This window comes from Chiloscyllium plagiosum, chromosome 4 (genome assembly GCF_004010195.1).
Source record: "Chiloscyllium plagiosum isolate BGI_BamShark_2017 chromosome 4, ASM401019v2, whole genome shotgun sequence".
NCBI classification, from domain to species: domain Eukaryota; kingdom Metazoa; phylum Chordata; class Chondrichthyes; order Orectolobiformes; family Hemiscylliidae; genus Chiloscyllium; species Chiloscyllium plagiosum.
In genome coordinates, this window is record NC_057713.1 from 83,402,076 (window position 1) to 83,424,786 (window position 22,711).

The 22,711-nt window shown below is 40.3% G+C and overlaps 1 protein-coding gene across 7 annotated transcripts in view; it reads right to left on the bottom strand.

Moving 5' to 3' along the window:
* Nucleotides 1–22,711, bottom strand: part of ubr5 (ubiquitin protein ligase E3 component n-recognin 5) — a 169,365-nt gene that overhangs the window by 140,079 nt on the left and 6,575 nt on the right. For all 7 annotated transcript variants that reach the window (XM_043688521.1, XM_043688517.1, XM_043688519.1 and 4 more), the window contains exon 2: nt 17,531–17,575. In XM_043688521.1, coding sequence (XP_043544456.1) covers nt 17,531–17,575 — 45 coding nt within the window. The remainder of the gene's footprint in view (nt 1–17,530; nt 17,576–22,711) is intronic.

Genomic DNA, 22,711 nt, shown 5'->3' on the forward strand with positions numbered 1-22,711 from the left:
TGGTGGAGGCTGGTACAATTGCAACATTTAAGAGGCATTTGGATGGGTATATGAATAGGAAGGGTTTGGAGGGATATGGGCCAGATGCTGGCAGGTGGGATTAGATTAGATTGGGATATCTGGAATGAATGTGTCTGTTTCTGTGCTGTACATCTCTATGACTCTAAAGAGATAGATAGAGCCATTAAAGATAGTGGAATCAAGTGTTATGGATACAGATTGTGGATGATCAGCCATGATCATAATGAATGGTGCTGCTGGCTCAAAAGGTCCAAATGACCTACTCCTGCACCTATTGTAAGTTTGCTCAGAGCTGGAAGGTTCGTTTTCAGACGTTTCATCACCATAGTAGATAACATCATCAGTGAGACTCCAGTGAATCACTGGTGTTATGTCCCCCTATTTGTGTCTTGGTCTCTTAAGGTAGGTGATATCATTTCCGGTTCTTTTTCTCAGAGGATGGTAGATGGGGTCTAAATCAATGGATTTATTAATGGAGTTCCTGTTAGAATGCCAGGCCTCTAGGAATTCCCATGCGTGTCTCTGTTTGGTCTGTCCTAGGATGGATGTGTTGTCCCAGTCAAAGTGGTGTCCTTTTTTGTCTGCTTGTAAGGATACTAGTGACAGTGAGTCATGTCTTTTGATGGCTAAGTGGTGTTCATGTAGCCTGGTGACTAGTTTGCTACCTGTTTGTCAAATGTAGTGTTTGTTACGGTCCTTGCGTGGTATTTTGTAAATGACATTAGTTTTGTTGGTTGTTTGTGTAGGTCCTTAAGGTTCATCAGCCGCTGTTTAAGTGTCTTGGTAGGTGTTGGGTTATCATGATACCAAGGCGTCCAAGTAGTCTGGTAGTCATTTCAGAGTTGTCTTTGATGTATGATAATGTGGTTAGAGTTTCGGGGCACATTGCGTCTGCTTGTTTGGGTTTGTTGCTGAGAAATCAGCTGATGATATTTATTGGGTACCCACTCTTCTTGAATACGCTATATTTTTCTAATGCTATTCGTGGTTCCTGGGTGCTGCAGTGTGTTGTGGCCTATTGAAATATCTCCCCCAGTTGTGGTCCTGATGCAGCTCTGTGGGTGTTGTGATGATCGCCTCTGTAGCCATCAAAAGACATGACCCACTATCACTAGTATCCTTACAAACAGGCAAAGGAGGACACCACTTTGACTGGGACAACACAATCATCGAAGGACAGGCAAACAGACACGCACGGGAATTCCTAGAGGCCCGGCATTCTAATCAGAACTCCATCAATAAACCCAAGGATTTAGACCCCATCTACCATCCTGAGAGAAAAGAACTGGAAATGATATCACCCACCTTAAGAAACCAAGACACAAACAGAAAGCGGGACATAACATTAGGGCTTCACCAGAGGCTTACTAAGGATGTCACCTAGTATGGTGACGAAACATCTGAAAACCTTATAGCTCAGTGAGTAAACTTACAACCTGAACATCAACCTCAGCTCCAAATCTTCTCAAAAATCACAAATGGCTAAAGTTACCTGGATTATTTACGCAAAAATGCAAATTAACCTGCATACAGAGATTGGGGGAGATAAGTAAACTGACCATGGCACCATATTACTACCCCACCTTGAGCAGGTTCCTGCAAGGAAGAATGTCGCGCAAGTACAATAAAAGGTGGTTGTCACTGTTCTCTAAAAAAAACATTAACCTGACGACTGCACTGCTTGCCACTTGCCAGGATTAGAAACACCTGCACAGGGCTGGAGAGGAACTCTGGGACAGGGAGGATCTAGTCATCATGGTCCATGTTGATAAGCAGAACAATCATAAGCAGAACAAATAAAAAGATTCTACACACAGTCAGTATGAGGAGCTAGGCACCAAAGTCGAATGTGTCGGCAAGTATTATAAACCATTGTCAATTATAACAAAAACCCATCTGGTTCAATCATTTCCTTTAGGGAAGGAAACTGCCATCATTACCATATCTGACCTACATGTGACTCCAGACCCATAGCAACGTGATTAACTCTTCACCGCCCTCTAGGTAATTTGAAATGGAGCCAACAACATCCATGTGCCGTGAATGAAAGAAAACAACCTGAAAGGTCATAAACTCTGCCGAAGCACCTGATCCCCGTGCAATGTGGCATGGGACAAATCAGATTAGGCAGGTAAATATGAGCCTCTGATGAAGCCCTGACGTTATGTCCCACTTTCTGTTTGTGTCTTGGTCTCTTAAGGTGGGTGATATCGTTCCGGTTCTTTTTCTCAAAAGTATGGTAGATGGGGTCTAAATCAACGGGTTTATTGATGGAGTTCTGGTTAGAACGCCAGGCCTCCAGGAATTCCCGTGCATGGCTGTTTGCCTGTCCTTGGATGGATGTGTTGTCCCAGTCAAAGTGGTGTCCTTCTTTGCCTGTTTGTAAGGATACTAATGATAGTGGGATTTCTATCATGAGGACTTCTTCCACACAAACCATGGAGTGGCTGTTATTCTTATCAATTTCCTATTATGGAATCAGACAGGATTTCTAAATGAATACTGGGGGCAAGGGATCAAATTTGCCAAAGCATGATAAACCAAAAAGCAAAGCAGAAGTCAAAGAGAGAAACTAATACAAAGAAATGATAAATAATCTGGATGGAACAGATTGACAGAATGAATCCAATAGTCAACCAACAGAAAAGACTAGATATTACAGAGGCATTACAGAGAGCAAAATGGATCAAAGAGAGACGCTGTATCGGCATGCACTCAGCAGTCAAAACAAAATGGATGAACTGAGTGTGCTAGTGGAGTGGCTTATGATCTGGTAGCCATTACAGAGACATGGCTGCAAGATGTCATGGATTGGAATCCGAACCTTGATAGCCACAGGAACATAAGAAAAGATTGGAGGGGTAGCTTCATTAGTTAATGATGGTATATAGAGAGAGGAATAGCCCCAGTAAAGGAAACCAAGATGTGAAAGAATGAGGAATGATAAATGCAAGAAGTCACTTGTCAGAATGATACACAGATACCCTTACATAATTCCATACTACTTTATGTAGTTTAAGTCAGAAGTAAGAGACTTTGACAGAAAGGCATGAGATTTTAATCTACATATCAATTGGAATCATCAGATGGGTAAACCTAGCCTAATGTGGAATTTTTTTAGGATAGTTTCTCAGAACAGCATGTTGTGGAAACAACCTCAAAACAGGCTATATTAGATCTTACATTGTGCAATGAGAAAGAGCGAGTCAATTCTCTCAGTGAAGACACTCCGAGGCAGCAGTGACATAGTGATTACATTCTATATTCTGTTTGAGGGAAAGAAGTGTGGGTCTGAGACCTCTGGTAAGTTTAGAAAAAGGACAAGAACACAGGGAGTGGCTAAAGTGAATTGGCAAATTAAAGACTAGGTCAACAAAGATGCAGATATTTACGATAATAATTGAGAATATACAGAAAAATTCACTCCAAAAAAAGAAAAATTTCAAATGATAGACTAACCATCTATGGCTAACTAGATATATTAAACATAACATCAAACTTAAAGAAAAGGATATCATGTGCAGAGATCAGAAGACTGGAGATAATGTAAAAAATAAAGAATGACCCAAAACATGATCAGAGTTAAGAAAAGGCTAGCTGGAAATAGTGGACTGAAAAGTGGTAAGTAACATTTATGCCGCACAAATGCAAGGCAATGACCACTTCTAATAAGAGAATCCAGCCACTGTCTCTTGACATTCAATGGTATTGCCATTACCAAATACCCGACTTTCAGCATCTGGGGTTTACCATTGACCAGAAACTGAACTAGACTGGTCATATAAATACGGTGGCTACAGGAGCAAGTAATTCATCCCCTGACTACTCAAGAGCAGTTTATCACCAACAAGACACAAGGCGTATGATAGAACATGAAACTAAAATTACTGCAATTGCTGGAAATCTTGAATAAAAATAAATTGCTAGAAAAATTAAGGTATTACAGCATGGATCACTGGACTTGAATGTTAACTCTTTTCTCTCCGCAGCTACTGCCAGACCAGCTTAATTTTGTACTCCCCACTTGCCCAAATGAGTGCAGCTCCAAAAATACTCAAAGCTTGACAAAGCAGTCCACTTTACTGTCATCACGCCCACACCACCAACGCTCAGTAGCAGCATTTAAATACAAAGTACTGCAGAAATTTAAAGATCCTTAGACAGCATCTTCCAAGCTCCCCTCCATTCACCATCCTGACTCGAAAGTCTATCGTCATTCTTTCAATGTGCTTGTTCAAAAGTCTGGAATTCCCTTCCTCATGGCACAGTGAGTCTACCTACACCCAAATGGCAGCAGTTCAAGGTGACAACACATCATCTTCAAGGCCAAGTAGGGACGGGCGATAAATGTTGGCCTGCCCAGCAATGCCAATGTCCCATGAGCCAAAGAATCAAAGGGCAGAGCAGGTTTAAAAGGCTGAATTTTATACTTCTGCTCCTAGCTCTTATGTTTACAAAGTAAATACTGGTTCTTTAACATTATTAGTTCTCCAGCCTGACTTTGTAAATAAGGAAATAGCAGGTGAATTGAACATTTTCCACTACAATGGATAGAAGTAACAGTGATAGATCATGAAATGGGAGGATAGGGGGGAGGGGGGAGGAAGAGAGGGGGAAAGGGGCAAAGGGACGACTCAAGCAAAATCACATAATAGTGATATCAAAGAAATTGTCGAAGCTGTGGATTGGCGTGTATCTGGATCCTGATGGACTTCATCCTAGAGATTCTCGAGAGTGACTAATGAGAAATTTGATGTATTAATTTTAATTTTCCAGAAGTCCCATAGAGGATGCTCCCTTTAAAATGGATGATGGCTTACATAACTCCTTTACTCAACAGTGGACGGAGATAAGGCACAAAACTACAGGCCAGTTAGCATAACATCTTTCACAACATTAGAGCTATTAACGAAGTTATACAGGGAAGTTGGATAAGTTCAAAGTAAACAGGAAAAGACAACCTTGCTGTCTGAATGGGGAATCATGCTTGACCAATCTATGGGAGTTCTAAGATGGTAAGATGAGATGAGATTCCCTCCGGTATGGAAACAGGCCCTTCGATCCAACAAGTCCACATTGACCCTCCGAAGAGTAACCCACGCAGACCCATTCCGCCAAAATTTACCCCTGACGAATGCACCTTACACTATGGGCAATTTAGCACGGCCAATTCACCTGATTTGCACTATCTATGGATTGTGGGGAGGAAACCAGAGCACCCAGAGGAAGCCCATGCAGACATGGGGGGGAAATGTGGAAACTCGATACAGACAGTCACCTAAGGTGGGAATCGAACCTGGGTCTCTTGTGTTGTGAGGCAAGTGTGCTGCAGATAAGAGAAACCAGTGGATAGACCGTACTTAGATTTTCAGGAAGTATTTATTAAGGTGCCACATCAAAACTAATTGTAGAAATAAAAGCTCAAAATGTGGTGAGTAGCACATTAACATGGAAAGACGACTGGTAGATCAGTAGCAATGTCCCAATTCCTGTTCCAAGAGGCCTGGGTTCAAGTCACAGCTGCTCCAGAGATACGTAAAAATATCTCTGAACAGGTTGATTAGAAAAATAGGTTAAATAAAGAAATAACACTGGTTCAGCACCAGGAAGCAGACAGTAGGCATAAATGGGCCTTTTTCAGTTTCGCAAGATACAACAAGTGAAATCTAAGTGAAAACCATCACAGCATATCCAATCTTTCCTCACAGCTCAAACTTTCCAACAAAGGCTGCATCCTGGGGAATCTCTTCAGTGCCATCACATCACATCCATAAATGCACCATCTTGTATGGAAAAAGTTGCCCCACAGATCCCTCTTAAATCTTTCTTGTCTCACCTTAAAACTATGCTCTCTAGTTGAAGAGTCCCCTCAGCTGGGGAGAAAAAAAAACCTCAGCTATTCACCTTATCTAAGCCCCTCAATTTTATAAATCTCTAAGATCATGCCTCAGCCTCTTTATGCTCCAAGGGAAAAAGTCCCAGCCTATCTAGCCTCTCCTTAAGAACTCAAACCTTCCAGTCTCAAACTTCTTTGCAAATGTTTTTCATCCTTTCCAGCTTAGTAACATCCTTCCAATAACATGGTAACCAGAACTGTACACAGTAATCTAAACATGGAGTTACCAATATCTTGTGCAGCTGCAATATGATTTCCCAACTCCTGTGGTCAATGGTTTGACAGATGAAGACAGCCAAATACCTTTTTTACTACCCTGTCTACTTGTGATGCCACCTGTACCGCTCTCTCTGTTCAATACTCACCAGGGACCCACCATTAACTGTGCAAGTCCTGCCTTGATTTCTCTTACCACAAACTAACCATGCCTGCCATGTTCTCATCCAAACCATTTATATAAATGATGAACAGTGAACCCAGCACCGATCCTTACGGCACATCACTGCTCAGACCTCCAGTTTATATAACAACCCTCTACCACACTGTCATCCAATGTCAAGACAAATTTGTATCCAATTGGCTAGCTCTCTGGATTCCATGTGATCTAAGTGCTGCAGTAGTGTCACTGAATTAGTAATCCAATGGCACAAGGTGCATGCATGCACGTGTAGAGGGGAAAGAGTCACAACACAGCATTTGGTTGAAATGTTAAAGGGCTAATTTGTTCTGCTGACATGTAAGAAATTGGATGCCCCGGGTGTGTGGGTTTCTCTGTTTTGCAAGTAGGATGTGACAATCTAACCATATGCTGTAAATGCTGCAGTTTGATGGGATGGGCCCGATCACGCACTGTTTTGAGGGATTAGAATAGTTCCAGAAACATTGTTTTTGGTGGCATGTAACAAGAGGGGAGTAGCAGGGGTTTGTGTTGTGTGCATGACTGACTGATGTAAACCTGTATAATGGGAGAATGGATCCCTTGTTCAGGAAACCTCGCTTGACAGGCTCTGTATGCATGCTCCTCCAGCCACTGATTTGCTGAAATAAATCATGGCTGTTCACAGAAGTTGGCATCTTGCAGTTGCATCAAGCATGCAAGAATGTCAAAAAGGGAACCTAACATTTGGCAACGAGCGTGGGATTCCAACATATGGAGCTTCTAGACGGACTGAGTAAGCGATTGCCTGTGTGACAGTAACATGAGATGGATGGGACCACGAGATAAGATTTACCTTGGATCTCTCCAAGCATATGTCATATGCATATGTCGGGTATAGACAGGACAGATCGAGTGAATCGAGTGTAAAAAAAGGAGTATACTTAAGAGGAAAATCAGGAGGGCAAAACGGGGACATGAGATAGCTTTGGCAAATAGAATTAAGGAGAATCCAAAGGGTTTTTACAAATATATTAAGGACAAAAGGGTAACTAGGGAGAGAATAGGGCCCTTCAAAGATCAGCAAGGCGGCCTTTGGGTGGAGCCTCAGAAAATGGGGGAGATACTAAATGAATATTTTGCATCAGTATTTACTGTGGAAAAGGACATGGAAGATATAGACTGTACGGAAATAGATGGTGACACCTTGCAAAATGTCCAGATTACAGAGGAGGAAGTGCTGGATGTCCTGAAACGGTTACAAGTGGATAAATCCCCACAACCCAATCAGGTGTACCAGAGAACTCTGTGGGAAGCTAGAGAAGTGATTGCTGGGCCTCTTGTCACAGGTGAGGTGCCGGAAGACTGGAGATTGGCAAACGTGGTGCCACTGTTTAAGAAGGGCAGTAAAGACAAGCCAGGGAACTATAGATCAGTGAGCCTGACTTCGGTGGTAGGCAGGTTGTTGGAGGGAATCCTGAGAGACAGGGTGTACATGTATTTGGAAAGGCAAGGACTGATTCGGGATAGTCAACACGGTTTTGTGCGTGGGAAATCATGTCTCACAAACTTGATTGAGTTTTTTGAAGAAGTAACAAAGAAGATTGATGAGGGCAGAGAAGTAGATGTGATCTATATAGACTTCAATAAGGCGTTTGACAAGGTTCTCGTGGGAGACTGATTAGCAAGGTTAGATCGCATGGTTCTTGAAGCAGGGCTCAGGCTCGAAACTTCGATTCTCCTCCTCCTTGGATGCTGCCTGACCTGCTGCGCTTTTCCAGCAACACATTTTCAGCTCTGATCTCCAGCATCTGCAGTCCTCACTTTCTCCTAGGTCTCATGGAATACAAGGAGAACTAGCCATTTGGATACAGAACTGGCTAGAAGGTAGAAGACAGAGGGTGGTGGTGGAGGGTTGTTTTTCAGACTGGAGGCCTGTGACCAGTGGAGTGCCACAAGGATCGGTGCTGGGCCCTCTACGTTTTGTCATTTACATAAATGATATGGATGTGAGCATAAGAGGTACAGTTAGCAAATTTGCAGATGACACCAAAATTGGAGGTGTAGTGGACAGCAAAGAGGGTTACCTCAGATTACAACAGGATCTGGACCAGATGGGCTGAGAGGTGGCAGATGGAGTTTAATTCAGTAGTTTAATTCAGATAAATGCGAGGTGCTGCATTTTGGGAAAGCAAATCTTAGCAGGACTTATACACTTAATGGTAAGATCCTAGGGAGTGTTGCTGAACAAAGAGACCTTGGAGTGCAGGTTCATAGCTCCTTGAAAGTGGATAGGATAGTGAAGGCGGCGTTTGATATGCTTTCCTTTATTGGTCAGAGTATTGAGTACAGAGTTGAGTCATGTTGCAGCTGTACAGGACATTGCTTAGGCCGCTGTTGGAATATTGCGTGCAATTCTGGTCTCCTTCCTATCAGAGATATGTTGTGAAACATGAAATGGTTCAGAAAAGATATACAAGGATGTTGCCAGGGTTGGAGGATTTGAGCGAGCGGGAGAGGTTGAACAGGCTATGGCTGTTTTCCCTGGAGTGTCAGAGGCTGAGGGTGACCTTATAGAGGTTTATAAAATCATGAGGTGCATGGATAGGAAAAATACACAAAGTCTTTTCCCTGGGATGGACGAGTCCAGAACTAGAAGGCATAGGTTTAGGGTGTCTGGGGAAAGATACAAAAGATATCTAAGGGGCAACTTTCTCATGCAGAGGGTGGTACGTGTATGGAATGAACTACCAGAGGAAGTGGTGGAGGCTGGTACAATTGCAACATTTAAGGAGGCATCTGGATGGGTATATGAATAGGAAGGGTTTGGAGGGATATGGGCCAGATGCTGGCAGGGGGGATTAGATTAAATTGGGATAGCTGGTCGGCGTCGACGAATTGGAATGAATGTGTCTGTTTCTGTGCTGTATATCTCTATGACTCTAAAGAGATAGATAGCGCCATTAAAGATAGTGGAATCAAGTGTTATGAATACAGATTGTGGATGATCAGCCATGATCATAATGAATGGTGGTGCTGGCTCGAAGACCTTGGAGTGCAGGTTCATAGCTCCTTGAAAGTGGAGTCGCAGGTAGATAGGATAGTGAAGAAGGCATTTGATATGCTTTCCTTTACTGGTCAGAGTATTGAGTACAGGAGTTGGGAGGTCATGTTGCGGCTGTACAGGACATTGTTTAGGCCAATGTTGGAAGATTGCATGTAATTCTGGTCTCTTTCCTATCGGAAAGATGTTGTGAAACTCGAAAGGGTTCAGAAAAGATTTACAAGGATGTTGCCAGGGTTGGAGGATCTGAGCTACAGGGAGAGGCTGAACAGGCTGGGGCTGTTTTCCCTGGAGCGTCGGAGGCTGAGGGGTGACCTTATAGAGGTTTACAAAATTATGAGGGGCATGGATAGGATAAATAGACAAAGTCTTTTCCCAGGGGTCGGGGAGTCCAGAACTAGAGGGGTATAGGTTTAGGACGAGAGGGGAAAGATATAAAAGAATCCTAAGGGGCAACTTTTTCACGCAGAGGGAATGAGCTGCCAGAGGATGTGGTGGAGGCTGGTACAATTGCAACATTTAAGAGGCATTTGGATGGGTATATGAATAGGAAGGGTTTGGAGGGTTATGAGCCGGGTGCTGGCAGGTGGGACTAGATTGGGTTGGGATATCTGGTCGGCATGGACAGGTTGGACCGAAGGGTCTGTTTCCATACTGTACATCTCTATGACTCTCTCACTAACCTATCACTCAGTCGACCTCTCAATCGCTCGGACTCTGCAGTAACGGTATCTCTAAGATAACTTATGCACTTGTACGCCAACGAATCCGTCCCAGGGAGATTAGTGTCCCCCTGGAATTCAGAGGTTACACTCGTCTAAAAGCAGGATTTGAGGCCCCGGAACATAGTACATAAGATTGTCTCAATCACCCTACTTTCACCCAGTTGTTAAAAAGGGGAAATCCCCCATGCGAAGGTCAGGACCCTGAAGTTGGTGTGGAGACTGAGGACACTGAAGCAGTATATAGAGATGGGTTAAGAAGCTGAGAGTTTAAAAATGTCTAATGACAATGCATTAACAGCTTTAACCTGGTACATTAACGTCTTTTAGAGAAGGAAATAAGTTGCCCTCACTTGGTCTGGTCCATATGACTCCTGACCCACACAGCGTGCGTTTGAATCTTAACTTCTTTCAAATAAACTAAGAAGCCATTTAGTTGCATTAAACTGCTGAAGACATCTGGTACTGACCTAGGCACCAAAAACAACAAGAGCAATGATGACCCTGCATTGTTATCCTTACCAAGAACAGGGACGTATGCAAAAATTAGAACTGCTCCAAAGAACAGAACAGCAAAGGATCATAGCTCATTTAATCATATTTGAGACCCAAACACCATCACCACCCTTGGGGATACTCAACTGATAGGACGGAGGGTATTGCCTTGGTAATGGTCAACATTGACTCCAAAAGGAGAAGACAACCCTCAGTCAATTGCCACCTATCACATATTCCTCAGGTGATCAATTAGCACCCCATAATGTTGAACACCAACAGAGGGTGACCTGGCACAATGTACTCTGACAGGGAACTTCAATATCAATCATCAAAGGTGGCTCAGTAGTAGTACTACTGACAGAATCTAACTATTTCATGGTTTATATAACCATAAATAATTTGGTATTATCATTGATCTAAAACGAAACTGAAATAACCACTACGGCTACAAGAGCAGGTCAAAGGATAGGAATTCTTGGACAGGGATATTCTGTGGTCCAGAATTTTATACTCCCCTAACCAATCAGTTTCAGTAAAGTTATAACACTAGCACCTACCCAGCAACATGAAAAACTGACCAATTATGACCGTCCACAAAAGCAGGATAAATCCATTCTGGTTAATTACCACTTTATTCGTCTACACTCAAAGCAATGTAAGGGGTCATCAATGGCATAAAGTGGGCGGCACTGCTGCCTCACAGCGCCAGAGACCTGGGTTCAATTCCCACCTCGGGCAATCGTCTGTGTGGAGTTTGCATGTTCTCCCCGTGTCTGTGTGGGTTTCCTCCGGGTGCATCGGTTTCCTCCCACAATCCAAAGATGTGCAGGTTAGATGAATTGGCCATGCTAAATTGCCCATATAGTGCTAGATGAAGGGGTAAATGTAGGGGAATGGGTCTGGGTGGGTTGCTCTTCGGAGGGTCGGTGTGGACTTGTTGGGCCGAAGGGCCTGTTTCCACACTAAGTAATCTAATCTAATTTAAATAGCAGTAACCTGCTCACTGACTCTCAGTCTGATTTATGCTAAGGCCAATAAGCTACTATCTCATGTAGCCTTCATTTAAACACTGAATGCAGATCAACTCCAGAGATAATACAAGACTGACATCAAGGGTGCCCAGCACAACTAGAGTCAACAGAAATCAGAAGGAAAGCTCTCCGCTGGGTGGGTCATACCTAGCCAGCTGAGTTGGAGGTCAATTACCTCAGCTCCAAGGAAACACTACACAGTTCCTCCAAATTGCATCCTCAGTTGAACTATAACTAGCTGTTTCATTAATGAGCCTCCTCCCGAAGGTCAGACTGGGAATGTTAACTGATCATCGTGCAACATTCAGCAATCATAGTTTTTCAGATACTGAAGCAATTAGTGTTCATGTGCAGCAAGATCAGAACATAATTCAGACTCAAGTTAAATGGCAAATAAAGCTCACGCCACAGAAGTGCCAGGCAATTACCATCTCAAACAAGAGGGAATCTAACTATTTCATGGTTTATGTAACCATCAATAATTTGGTGTTATCATTGATCTAAAACTAAACTGAAATAACCACTATGGCTACAAGAGCAGGTCAAAGGATAGGAATTCTTGGACAGGGATATTTGTCATCGTCCAACGCCTGCCCACTATCTACAGAGAAAAGTTAGGAAGTCGAAGAAATGCTCTCCACTTCCCTGGCTAACTGTAGTTTCAACAACATAGGGCGTCACGGTAGCTCTGTAGTTAGCACTGTTGCCTCACAACACGCGGGTGTAATGCTCTTCAGAAGGTCAGTGTGGACTCGATGGGTTGAATGGCCTGTTTCCACACTGAAAGGATTCTATGATTGTACGATTACCTTCATACCATCTGAAACAAAATCAGCCTGTTTGATTACCACCTCATGCAGCATATTACAACTCTATCACCGTGGCATCTACAAGACACACTATAGCAATTCATGAAGGCTCCTTCAATAACACCATTCCTACCAACAACGTCCATCACCTCAAAAACTAAGGGCAGCAAACACTTGAAAGTATCACTAGCTTTAAGTCCGCTCCAACAAAACACAACCCTGATTTGTAACTTTAGTGTTATTTTTCACTATCACCTGGTCAAAATTCAGGAACTTCCTTCTTAACAGCACTGTGTGTACTCATCACATGACCTTAGTGATTCATGGAGGCACATTTGGGATGGGCAAGAAATACTAACCTATTAGTGAGCCCCATTCCCAAAAGCATAAAAATGTCCTCAAGTAGAAAATAAACTCGTAGGGTTACAGAGATTGAGCATGGCACGAGGACTGACCATAAGACTTAACAGCAGAGGTAGGCCACTTGGGCATTAAGCCTATTCTGCCGTTCAGTGAGATTTGATAATCCATAACTTCATTATCCTGCCTTTTCAACATAATACACAATTTCCTTGCTTAAAAAATTGTCTCAGCGTTGAATTGTATGCAACCACCCAGAGTTCCACAGACTGAGTACTCTCAAATAATTCCTCATGCTTAAGTGGGCAATCCTTACTTTGAGATTATGCCCCTTAGTCCTACGCTCTCTCACAAAGGGAGCAATACACACTCCACATCTACTCTGTTCAACTTATATAGGGAGGAAATTCTGAAGAGGGCACAGGCTATAAAAAAAATACAGTGGGCAAATTGAGTAAATGTGGGAAAATGTAAAATGTCCATTTCTACTCATACAAAAATGCAGCATCATATCTAAAGATAGATTGCAGACCTGAGAGATAAAGGAATCTGAGTGTCTTCATACGTGAGTTGCAATGTCTCCTACTGAATTCATGAAGAATGAAAGACAAGTCACATGAAATGAAGTCAATAGCGATCACATGACAGTGATGCAAGATTTTTGCACACAGATTTAGCTCAGCGACAAATACAGCAAATAATCGGGAAAGCTAATAGAATATCATAAGGGGAATTGAATAAAAATTGGTGCATATGCTTCAGTTATACATGGCAATGATGAGATCACATCTTAGAGTACTGTGTACAGTATTGGTCTCCTTAACTAATGAAAAATGCAAATGTGCTGAAAGCAGTTTGACTAGGCTATTAATTCAAATGGGCAGGTTGTCTTATAATAAAAGATGGGATGGGCTAGGCTTATATCCACTGCATAAGAGGTGACTCGATTGAAACAAAAATCTGAAAGCTCTTGACAGGGTACATGTGGAGAGTATGTTTCCTCTTGGAAAAAAATTAAAACTAGGGGTTAGTGGCATTGAATACAACTAGGGGGTGAAGTTATTGAAAATGAGAGCAACGTGGCTATGATGGAGCTGTACATAATGTTAGGTCAAAGCTGGAGTACTGTGTGCAGTTCTGATTGACACACTAAGATCTGATTACACTAGTTTACAGAAGAGATCCACTGGGATCAGGATGTTGTCTGGACTACAGCAATTCACTATGAAGACAGATTTGATAAACTGAGAAGTTTTCCTTAAGGCAGAGAAAACTGGCAGGTTGAGGGAGGGGATCTGACTAAGGCATGTAAAGCTCATGACACCATAGACATTTTCCCCCTTGTACTGGTCAATAGCCAGGGAACACATTAAGACAGAGGAAGGAGGTTTATGCAAAGAAATTTTCACCCAGATGGTTATGGGTATTTAGAACTCACTGCCAAACGAAAGGAAACAGAAGTGGGAGCTGTCAAGACATTTAACAACTATTTAGAGGAGCAGGTGAAATACTATAGCATATGAGGTTACAGGCCAAGGTGTCGGAAAACGGGAACAGAAAAGATCAATCCTTCCATACCATAAAAGCTCTAAGACAATTGCAAAATGAGAGGTCGCCCATAAGATTAGCAGAAATTCTGAGTTCAGCGTCTTTGGAACGCTCTTCCTAAGACAACAGTGTAAGAAGAGTCATTTAACTAATTTTTTGAAGACAAAAGGAGTAGATAGATTTTTGATAAAGGGGTAAAAGGTTATGGGGGTAGGCAAGAATATGGGGAAAACAAGTCAACCAAGATCTTGTATGGCATAGTCTTAAGAAGCCAACAGACTTACTTCACCATGTGCAAGTGCAACGTTGAATTTTCAGAATCATCCTGGACAAGGCTTCAAAGCCTTTAAATATAAAAATTTCACTGCTGTCTTAATTATAAACTCTATTTGTCACCTGTGCCGAATGCCAAATGTACATACATTTATGTCAATAGATACTGACAATGTTTTTTGTAACTTATTCCCTGGTTGACAGAATTGTGTTATACTCATCTACCAATGTCTGTAAAACGCTAAAGGAATACAATGTCTCCCACTGAATTCATGAAGGAGGAAACACAAATCACATGAAATGAAGTCAATAACGATCTCTAAGACAGTGCTGTGCAAAATAATGCCTTTCTTTGCTTTTGCACACAAATCTAGCTTAGCAATAACAAAATTCAAGTTTTCACCGTAAATTATGTTACACAGCAAATATGAAATATATCTGAAATTTACAGCACTTTAAAAAGGTAAGACTTTCATTAACTTGGAACTCAGAATTGAAAAGGACAATAGAGAACTATTCATTGAACCCGACCTATCGCAGTTTAACAAACTAGTGCACATTATGCTGCAGCTACGGGTTTAGATATTCTGGTCTAAGAATATTACCAAATTCTGGAAGGCAATAAAACCATAGCTGCCTTACTACCTGTCCATATTCACTCCAATTTAGCTTCAGGTTTATTTCACTCGGGGATGGGACCCTTCTTCAAGCTCCACCAGATAGACACCCTTTGCCAACAAATTACATGACAAATAAAGTAACACGAGCCAACTTTAGTGAATGCAGAGCAGGCTCCCAGAATGGCAACATTAAGCAACATGAACAGCTACCAGTTGATGTGACATGAGCAAATGAATATGTAATATAATCAAAATTTAGGTGGGTTTTTGGTCCTTCAATAAGGTAATGGCTGGACTAATTGTTATCTGGATTCCTTTTTCCTATATGTTTCACTAAACATAAACCTAGACTCCCTTAGATCCATCCCTTGGCCCTAAAGACATCAAACAACCCAGCCTCCACTGCTTTTGGAAGAAAATAATTCTGCACTCTATGCTCACAGGAGATCATCTGTCTTAAATGGGAGACTTCCTAAGTGTTGATATATAGAAATTCTTAGGAATAATTGTCATTTTAAAAACGCTGGAATTCCAATTTCCAGTGATGTGTCAAATATGCATTATAGCTTTTTTTTAAATTCACTCATGGGTCTTGCCCATTGCTAGCTGGGCCAGCACTTATTGTCTCTACCTAAATGCCCTTGAGGAGGAAGTAGAGCTGCCTGTTTGAAGCACTGCAGTCAATGCTGATATTGTATAATGTTCAGCTCACATATCTCATGGTAGTGGATTCAGCTGTAGCTTAAGGCTCCAATTTCAATGACTGTCTAGTAGTTCACTTTTAAAAATGAACCGATGAAGAATGAAGAGCAACAGAGGTCTTTCAAGCTCCTCCACCTCACCCATTACTGTAAATTGACCATCATGACACAGGTAAGTGCGCTGCACTCATCAGTATCACGTCAACTGGGTAAACATAAATACATACATGCCACTAAAGAGATACATGATCACTGGCTATACACTTGTGAAGTTAAACTACACTTGCAGTTTTAAAGTCTGTCTCACATTGTCCCAAAGCATTTTACACCTATAAATTTCTGTTAGAGTGAAGTCACATACGGAGACAATAACAATTTCCTACAGCAGTGGCTTCAGAAAAATCAAATTAGATTAATTAATCTCTTAGCAATTATGACATACTAGTAGAATACCTTCTTTGAATAATGCTATAAGATCTTTAACATCTACGTAAAACAGGCAGACAATCCTCTAATTAAACATGTAATATAAGAGCCATGGCCCACAAAGCACAATAGACATTCTTCACAATGAGAGACAATTGGTTAAATAAAGCTTGAGGGTAACTATTCCACAAGTGTGGGACAAAGAAGAGGCAATATCAAAACAGTACGGTGTTGATCTCACACTGTTGGCTTTATTCTGCATCACACCCAAGGTATCTAGCCAACTGAGCTAAATGACCCAATCGTTTAACGCTCCTATCACCAAAACTGTAGCACTGTTTCAAGTCTGCTTTTTGTGTCAACCTAGTCTTTGCATTCACGTCCTATAGGTTCTCTCAAACCCACAACCTTGAAACACAGCTAAGATTGCTAAAGCTGAACGACGCTAGACTGGACCAAAACAGATTTGATAAGATAGAGGGAAGACTAGAGACAATTCAACCAATGGCAAAAACATTAAAGTTTTACAGTTTCTCTGCCTAACTTTGCCAAGATGAACTTCAAACACTAAATAATTGCATCTATTAATTAATACTGACCGAATTTAATAGAATTTGGTTGGCTGACATCAAGTAAAATTCAAAAGATTTTAAATAAACGAATTAGCAATGTAAACTCAGTATAGAAATCTCCTACAGTGCAATGCAATTAGAGACACCAGTAATGAATTAATGTAAATGGACAGAAGATTGTCAAATCCAAGATAGTTTACAAGATCACAAAACGTACATGACATTCAACTGCCAGCAGATCGAAGTCAAATCAGAGTTAGCAGCATCCAGCCTGCATCTAATCTGGATAGATACCCTGCAGACAACAGATCACTGAGATTGGAATAGAAAGCAAAGTGTAATACCTCGCTGGAGTTCCAACATTTGGTGCACAGACTAAATTATTCCCGGGAAATTAACTAGAGTCGATGTTAACATTTCAAAAATAAATTTTCTAACTTTCATTGGGCAAAAATGCACTCAATTAAATTTAGTTCTACAAATCCAATCTGTGACAGCTGCTCAAGTATTAGCCAGGTTAAGAAAATCAGTGAAGTCAAAGATTTAAACCCACAGATCACAAGCAGAACAAAGTACAGTTTAAAAAAAAACTGAAATTAAATACTTCCAATACCTGCTTAGATTGAATTTGTTGAGTTTTTCAGATACTTCCCGTAATCTGCAAAGATAATAAGCTTAGTTAAGCATTGATAAAATATATTTGCCATCCTGCTTCAAGAAGAAAGTGTCTACAGTAAATCATAGTAAACTATGTTACATAATTTTCGATCATTTAAACAATGCTGTAAATAAAGAACCTTAATTTGCCTTGTACATTTGCAGTTGGAGCCAGACAATTAGACATTTTAAAATAATTTTACAAAGTGTTCAGTGTATAATTGTTTTAATATTCATTCACAATTTAATTTTGAATAAACAGGTGCTATTTAAAATAAATCAGCAACACACATCAAGTGCAAATATATTTACAACAAGCCTCTATGGCACAAGATAACCCACGCACATTGTCACTTATCTTTGCAATTCTCATTTTAAAATCTGGTGTGGATTCGCAGTAGCGAGATTGAGGCTACCTGTAAGCCAAACCATTAGAACCTTTTCTAACTTTATTAGCCTACAAGCTGCAAAGAAGGCCGTTCCAGATTTGATACAATTGTGGCACAGTGATAATGACCCTACTCCTGGATCAGGAGATTAGAGTTCAGGTTCCATCTGTTCTAGAGGTGTAGAATAACATCTCTGAACAGGTTAATTAGGGAAAAAAAATAATAATATGTTGTTTGATCCTCATCACTTTCCCCTAAAAAAATACAGTTTTATGTATAATTTGTAATTGGCATATAATGCAAACTTGAACATACTGCAAATTTTTAGATCTTACACCTCACTAAGAATTATCCATCTCATCTCTTTGCTCCTTTTGTGCTTATAGATTACAGTCATCTATAAATTAGTTCCTTGAACAGCCCAAATCAGATTTCACTAACAGGTTATATCTGCATTCTCATACTTCTGTTGCTCCAAGCGTCTCTGCAGCCACTCATCCTCATCCAACACACCCCTCCCACCCGCAAAATCTCCCTATATGCAACAGACTTTACCACTGAAATGTTCTTCAGCTCAGTAGTGCCAATTTACAGAAGGGTAATCAGTCAAGTAAAATGCCTTGACCTGTTTAGTAAAGTGCATTATTCATACAAGTCCAGTGAAAGACACCTATTTCAAAACTGTCATTTCCAAAAGTGAAAGCTATAGTTGGTTCTTTCAATATTGAATCTCACATGCAAGCAATGAGCACAAGCATAGTTTGGAAGCATTTTACAAAAACTGGCAACGAAAACAAGTTGCATACAATGAACAGATGACATTTAACCATATTCACAAATATGGCTGAAAAATCATTCTTTAGAAACTACTCCAAGTTGTGCAGTCCAAGAATAACATTCTCTTCAATGATATTGCTAATGGGTAAATAACTTCCACCGCTAATACTCTACTTCTAAGTCTACACGGTCACTTGGCCAAGAACAAATAAGATTTGCTTAGAGACAGCAGGAGTCCCAAAAGCACAAAATCTACAAAGTATACCTGTTTCAGTCTGGACTCAAAATGAAAAGATCCTTATTATAGTTAACAATCCCATGAGAACCATCCCTGTGATCTGTTCCTCAACTGGTGTATATCAACTTAAAATTAGTAATTCAGTATTTCACAATTAGAATTATCATGCAGAGTCCTTACTGTAGAAATCAATGGTCAAACAGTGGTTTTCAAAATTCTTGTCCTAATCAACATTTTTAAAAATGTTTTATGGCAGGTTAGTCCATTATAATTTTAATTGCTCCAGTACACTGTACTATAATTAGGTCTTGTGAACTTAAATATTCTACAAAAATTTGATGTCAAATGAATTCGAGATTCTAGTTTTCAAATACTTTTGTTTTGAGATATAATGTACAAAGACGCATATTCCATCAATGAATACACAAATATATCAGAATAATCAATTGCAACTACCAACTCAAAATCACAAAGTGATGAACGTCTTCAAAATAAATTGCATTTAAAAAGATGAATCACTGTAGATGCGCAAATCAAATTTTAAAAAGTGCTGGAAATGGAACGCTGTGAAAAGAAAGCTATAAGTCAACAGTTCAGGTGCTTTGTTGGTCTCTTCATAAATTTGCAACATTTCCTTTTTTATAAAAAAAGTGCACTTAACAGACATTAGATTACAATGAACGACAAAATTAACTTAACCACGTAACACTAAAAGATAAAATTGTATTAAAAAATTCATCAAGAAAAATAAGCATCACTGGTTATGTAAATTCAGGGAGATTCCATTTGACAGCATAAGTGGTCAATTCTGTCACTGCTGCACAACTGATATTTTTCTCTCTTTGAAATTCTTATCATTTACTAATTGATTTAATTATATTGTGCACTGTACCTGAAAACTACCAATTTCACATGACTCAAATCCCTAAATTACTACTTCAAACAACCAACACACATTAGGCTACTTGATAACACCGCCGTGTTAGAGGTAGCATATTAGCAATGATAGAGAATTAACTCAAAAAAAATCACATAACAAGCACTACAGCTGATGAAGGGGCTGTGCTATAAAAGCTTATTAGATTTCAAATAAATCTATTGGACTATAACCCGGTGTCATATGACTTCTGACTTTGCCCATCCCAGTCCAACACTAGTACCTCCACATCATAACTAAAATAGAAGACCAGGTTATAGTCCAACAGGTTTAATTGGAAGCACACTAGCTTTCGGAGCGACGCTCCTTCATCAGGTGAATAACCTGGTGTTGTGAGATTTTCAACTTTGTACACCCCAGTCCAACACCGGCATCTCCGAATCATAAAATAGAAGAGAGTGAGTTTGAATATTGGTGGCATTTTTAGGATGGCTGTAACTTGGGACTACTGCAAGGATCACAACTTTTTGCAATTAATGACTTGGATGAAGAATAACACTGTAACCAAGTGTCTGGATGACACAAACACAGATGGGAAGGCAAGTGGTAAAGGTTTAGCAAGCAATTGCTTGACAAATGGAACAGAAAGGTGCAGAAATGTGAGGCTATGCACTTTGGCAGAATGAATAGAGGAGTTGAATATTACTGAAAAGGAGAAAGACTGCAGAAAGCTACAGAATCAAGGAATTTGTGAGTGCATAGTCATGAACCACAAAAAGCTAGCATCTATGATCAATAGGTAACAGGAAAGGAAAATGTATGTTGGTCTTTATTTCAAAGTGAATGGAATATAAAACGAAGGAGGTTTTGTTAAAAATATACAAGGCACTAGCCAGTTCATAACTGACATATTGTGAACAGTTTTGGCCTCCGATCTAAGGAAAGGTATTGGAAATTGTCCAGAAAGGTTCATTAGGCTGTTATCAGGTATGGAGGAATTATCTGAGGAGAGGTGGAGTAGACTGGGCCTGTATTCACTGAAATTAAGAATAATGACAGGCAACCTTATTGAAAAATATAAATGTTCATTTCAGTATATTCAAGGCTCAGATGGACAGATTGTTAAATCAGTAAGGGAATCTAGGGTTATGAGGAAAAGGCAGGAAAGTGGAGTTGAGCACCATTAGATCAGCAGTGATCTCATTGAATGGCAAAGCAGACTCAATGCATTGCATGGCTTAGTTTTGCTCCTACATCTTATGGTAAAAATCTGACTCAACATTTCAAAAGGAACAAAAAGTATTAAAAGTTCTTAATTATTCTAAATTATTTAACCACAAGATCAAATTTGCAGCCTCATTGCTGATAATTTGCTGAAAATTCACATAACTTAACACACAATGCCAAGCTAGTTTTGTTAAGTACTGAAGGGAGCTAACAAATTCAGATCAAGTGCCTAGTTAGTATATGATTCCCTCCACCCTCAATAAAGAGAATTCTCACTAGGATCACCGGTGCGAACATCACAGTTTGCAAGAAAACAATGTAAAATTCTCAGAAGTGTGTTAAATGTTTGGATGAAAGCAGTCAAATCATACTGAGTTTTGTGCATGACAATCCAGTCATTTTTCTCAGTTTATTTCACTTATGTAAAATTTAGTTTAGTCTGAATTCCTAAATTAACAAGCCAAATTAAAAAGTCTCCAATCTAGGATGGAGTAGAAACTATAGGAATCTTTCTGCTACATAAAAACTATAATCACTGTTTCACTATATTTTTTACCTCTTTGTTCAACAAATTAGGGAAAAAAATGACACTGTGTAGTAGAGCCGACCTAATGGAAGTAGGAGTCTCAACCATTTTGACTTTTTGTTGGGGCAGCCATTGCAAAATAGATACTTTACAAATCTTCTGAAAAGGGCATCTAAAGAAAACTACCGTGTAGGGGTATGAATCTTTCTAAAACATTAAGACCAGTAACGTTATAAACACCTTAGCACAAAGTCAGCACCTAACATAAACCACCCTTCATAATAAAACAAAATCTGCCTTTGGTTCCACATAAGAGCTCTTGCTGCACCATTCAGGGTAAGTCTGAACAAAACAAATAAAGTTGTTAAATTTACTACATTTAGTCTAAGATTAAGATCCGTGAGAATGCACAGCAAAAATTACAGGTTTTAAATACATGCCAAGCATTACCCAGTGAGCAGAATACACAAGGAGCTGTCAAGGTGCAGAATTCCTGAAAAGAACTGATCCAAGAACAAGTTAACTGGAAATAAATAGAAATTGGAATAGAACAGAACAAAAATTAAGAAACACTAACCAGAGATGATAAAGTTCTGTATAACAGATGATCACCAAGTCAAAGCCCTTCGGAAGAAAGGGAGTGTAGCAGGATAGATACAAAGTTAGCTGAATGACATGAAACAATAAAAATGAATGTTTTTTTTTGGATGAGGGGAAGGTATATGGCACGGTTGCAGTGAGTCACACCAGATCCACTGGCTTTTGTTGATTTATATTAACTAAATTATTGGCATACAGCTTCAAATTTTGCAACTACAGAGGACCACTAGACTCTAAGGAAACACAGTCAAGGGTGTGATGCTGGAAAATTACAGGTCAAGCAGCATCCGAAGAGCAGGGGAAAGCAACATTTCAGGCATAAGCCATTGATCAGGAATAAGGCTTGTGAGCCATGGGGGTACAGAGATAAATGGGAGGGGAGGTGGGGCTGAAGGGAAGGCATTTGAGTGTGAGATAGATAAATGAAGGCCGGGGGGGGGGATGGTGATAAGTCAGAGAGGAGGGTGGAGCAGATAGGTGAGAAGGAAATGGACAGATAGGAC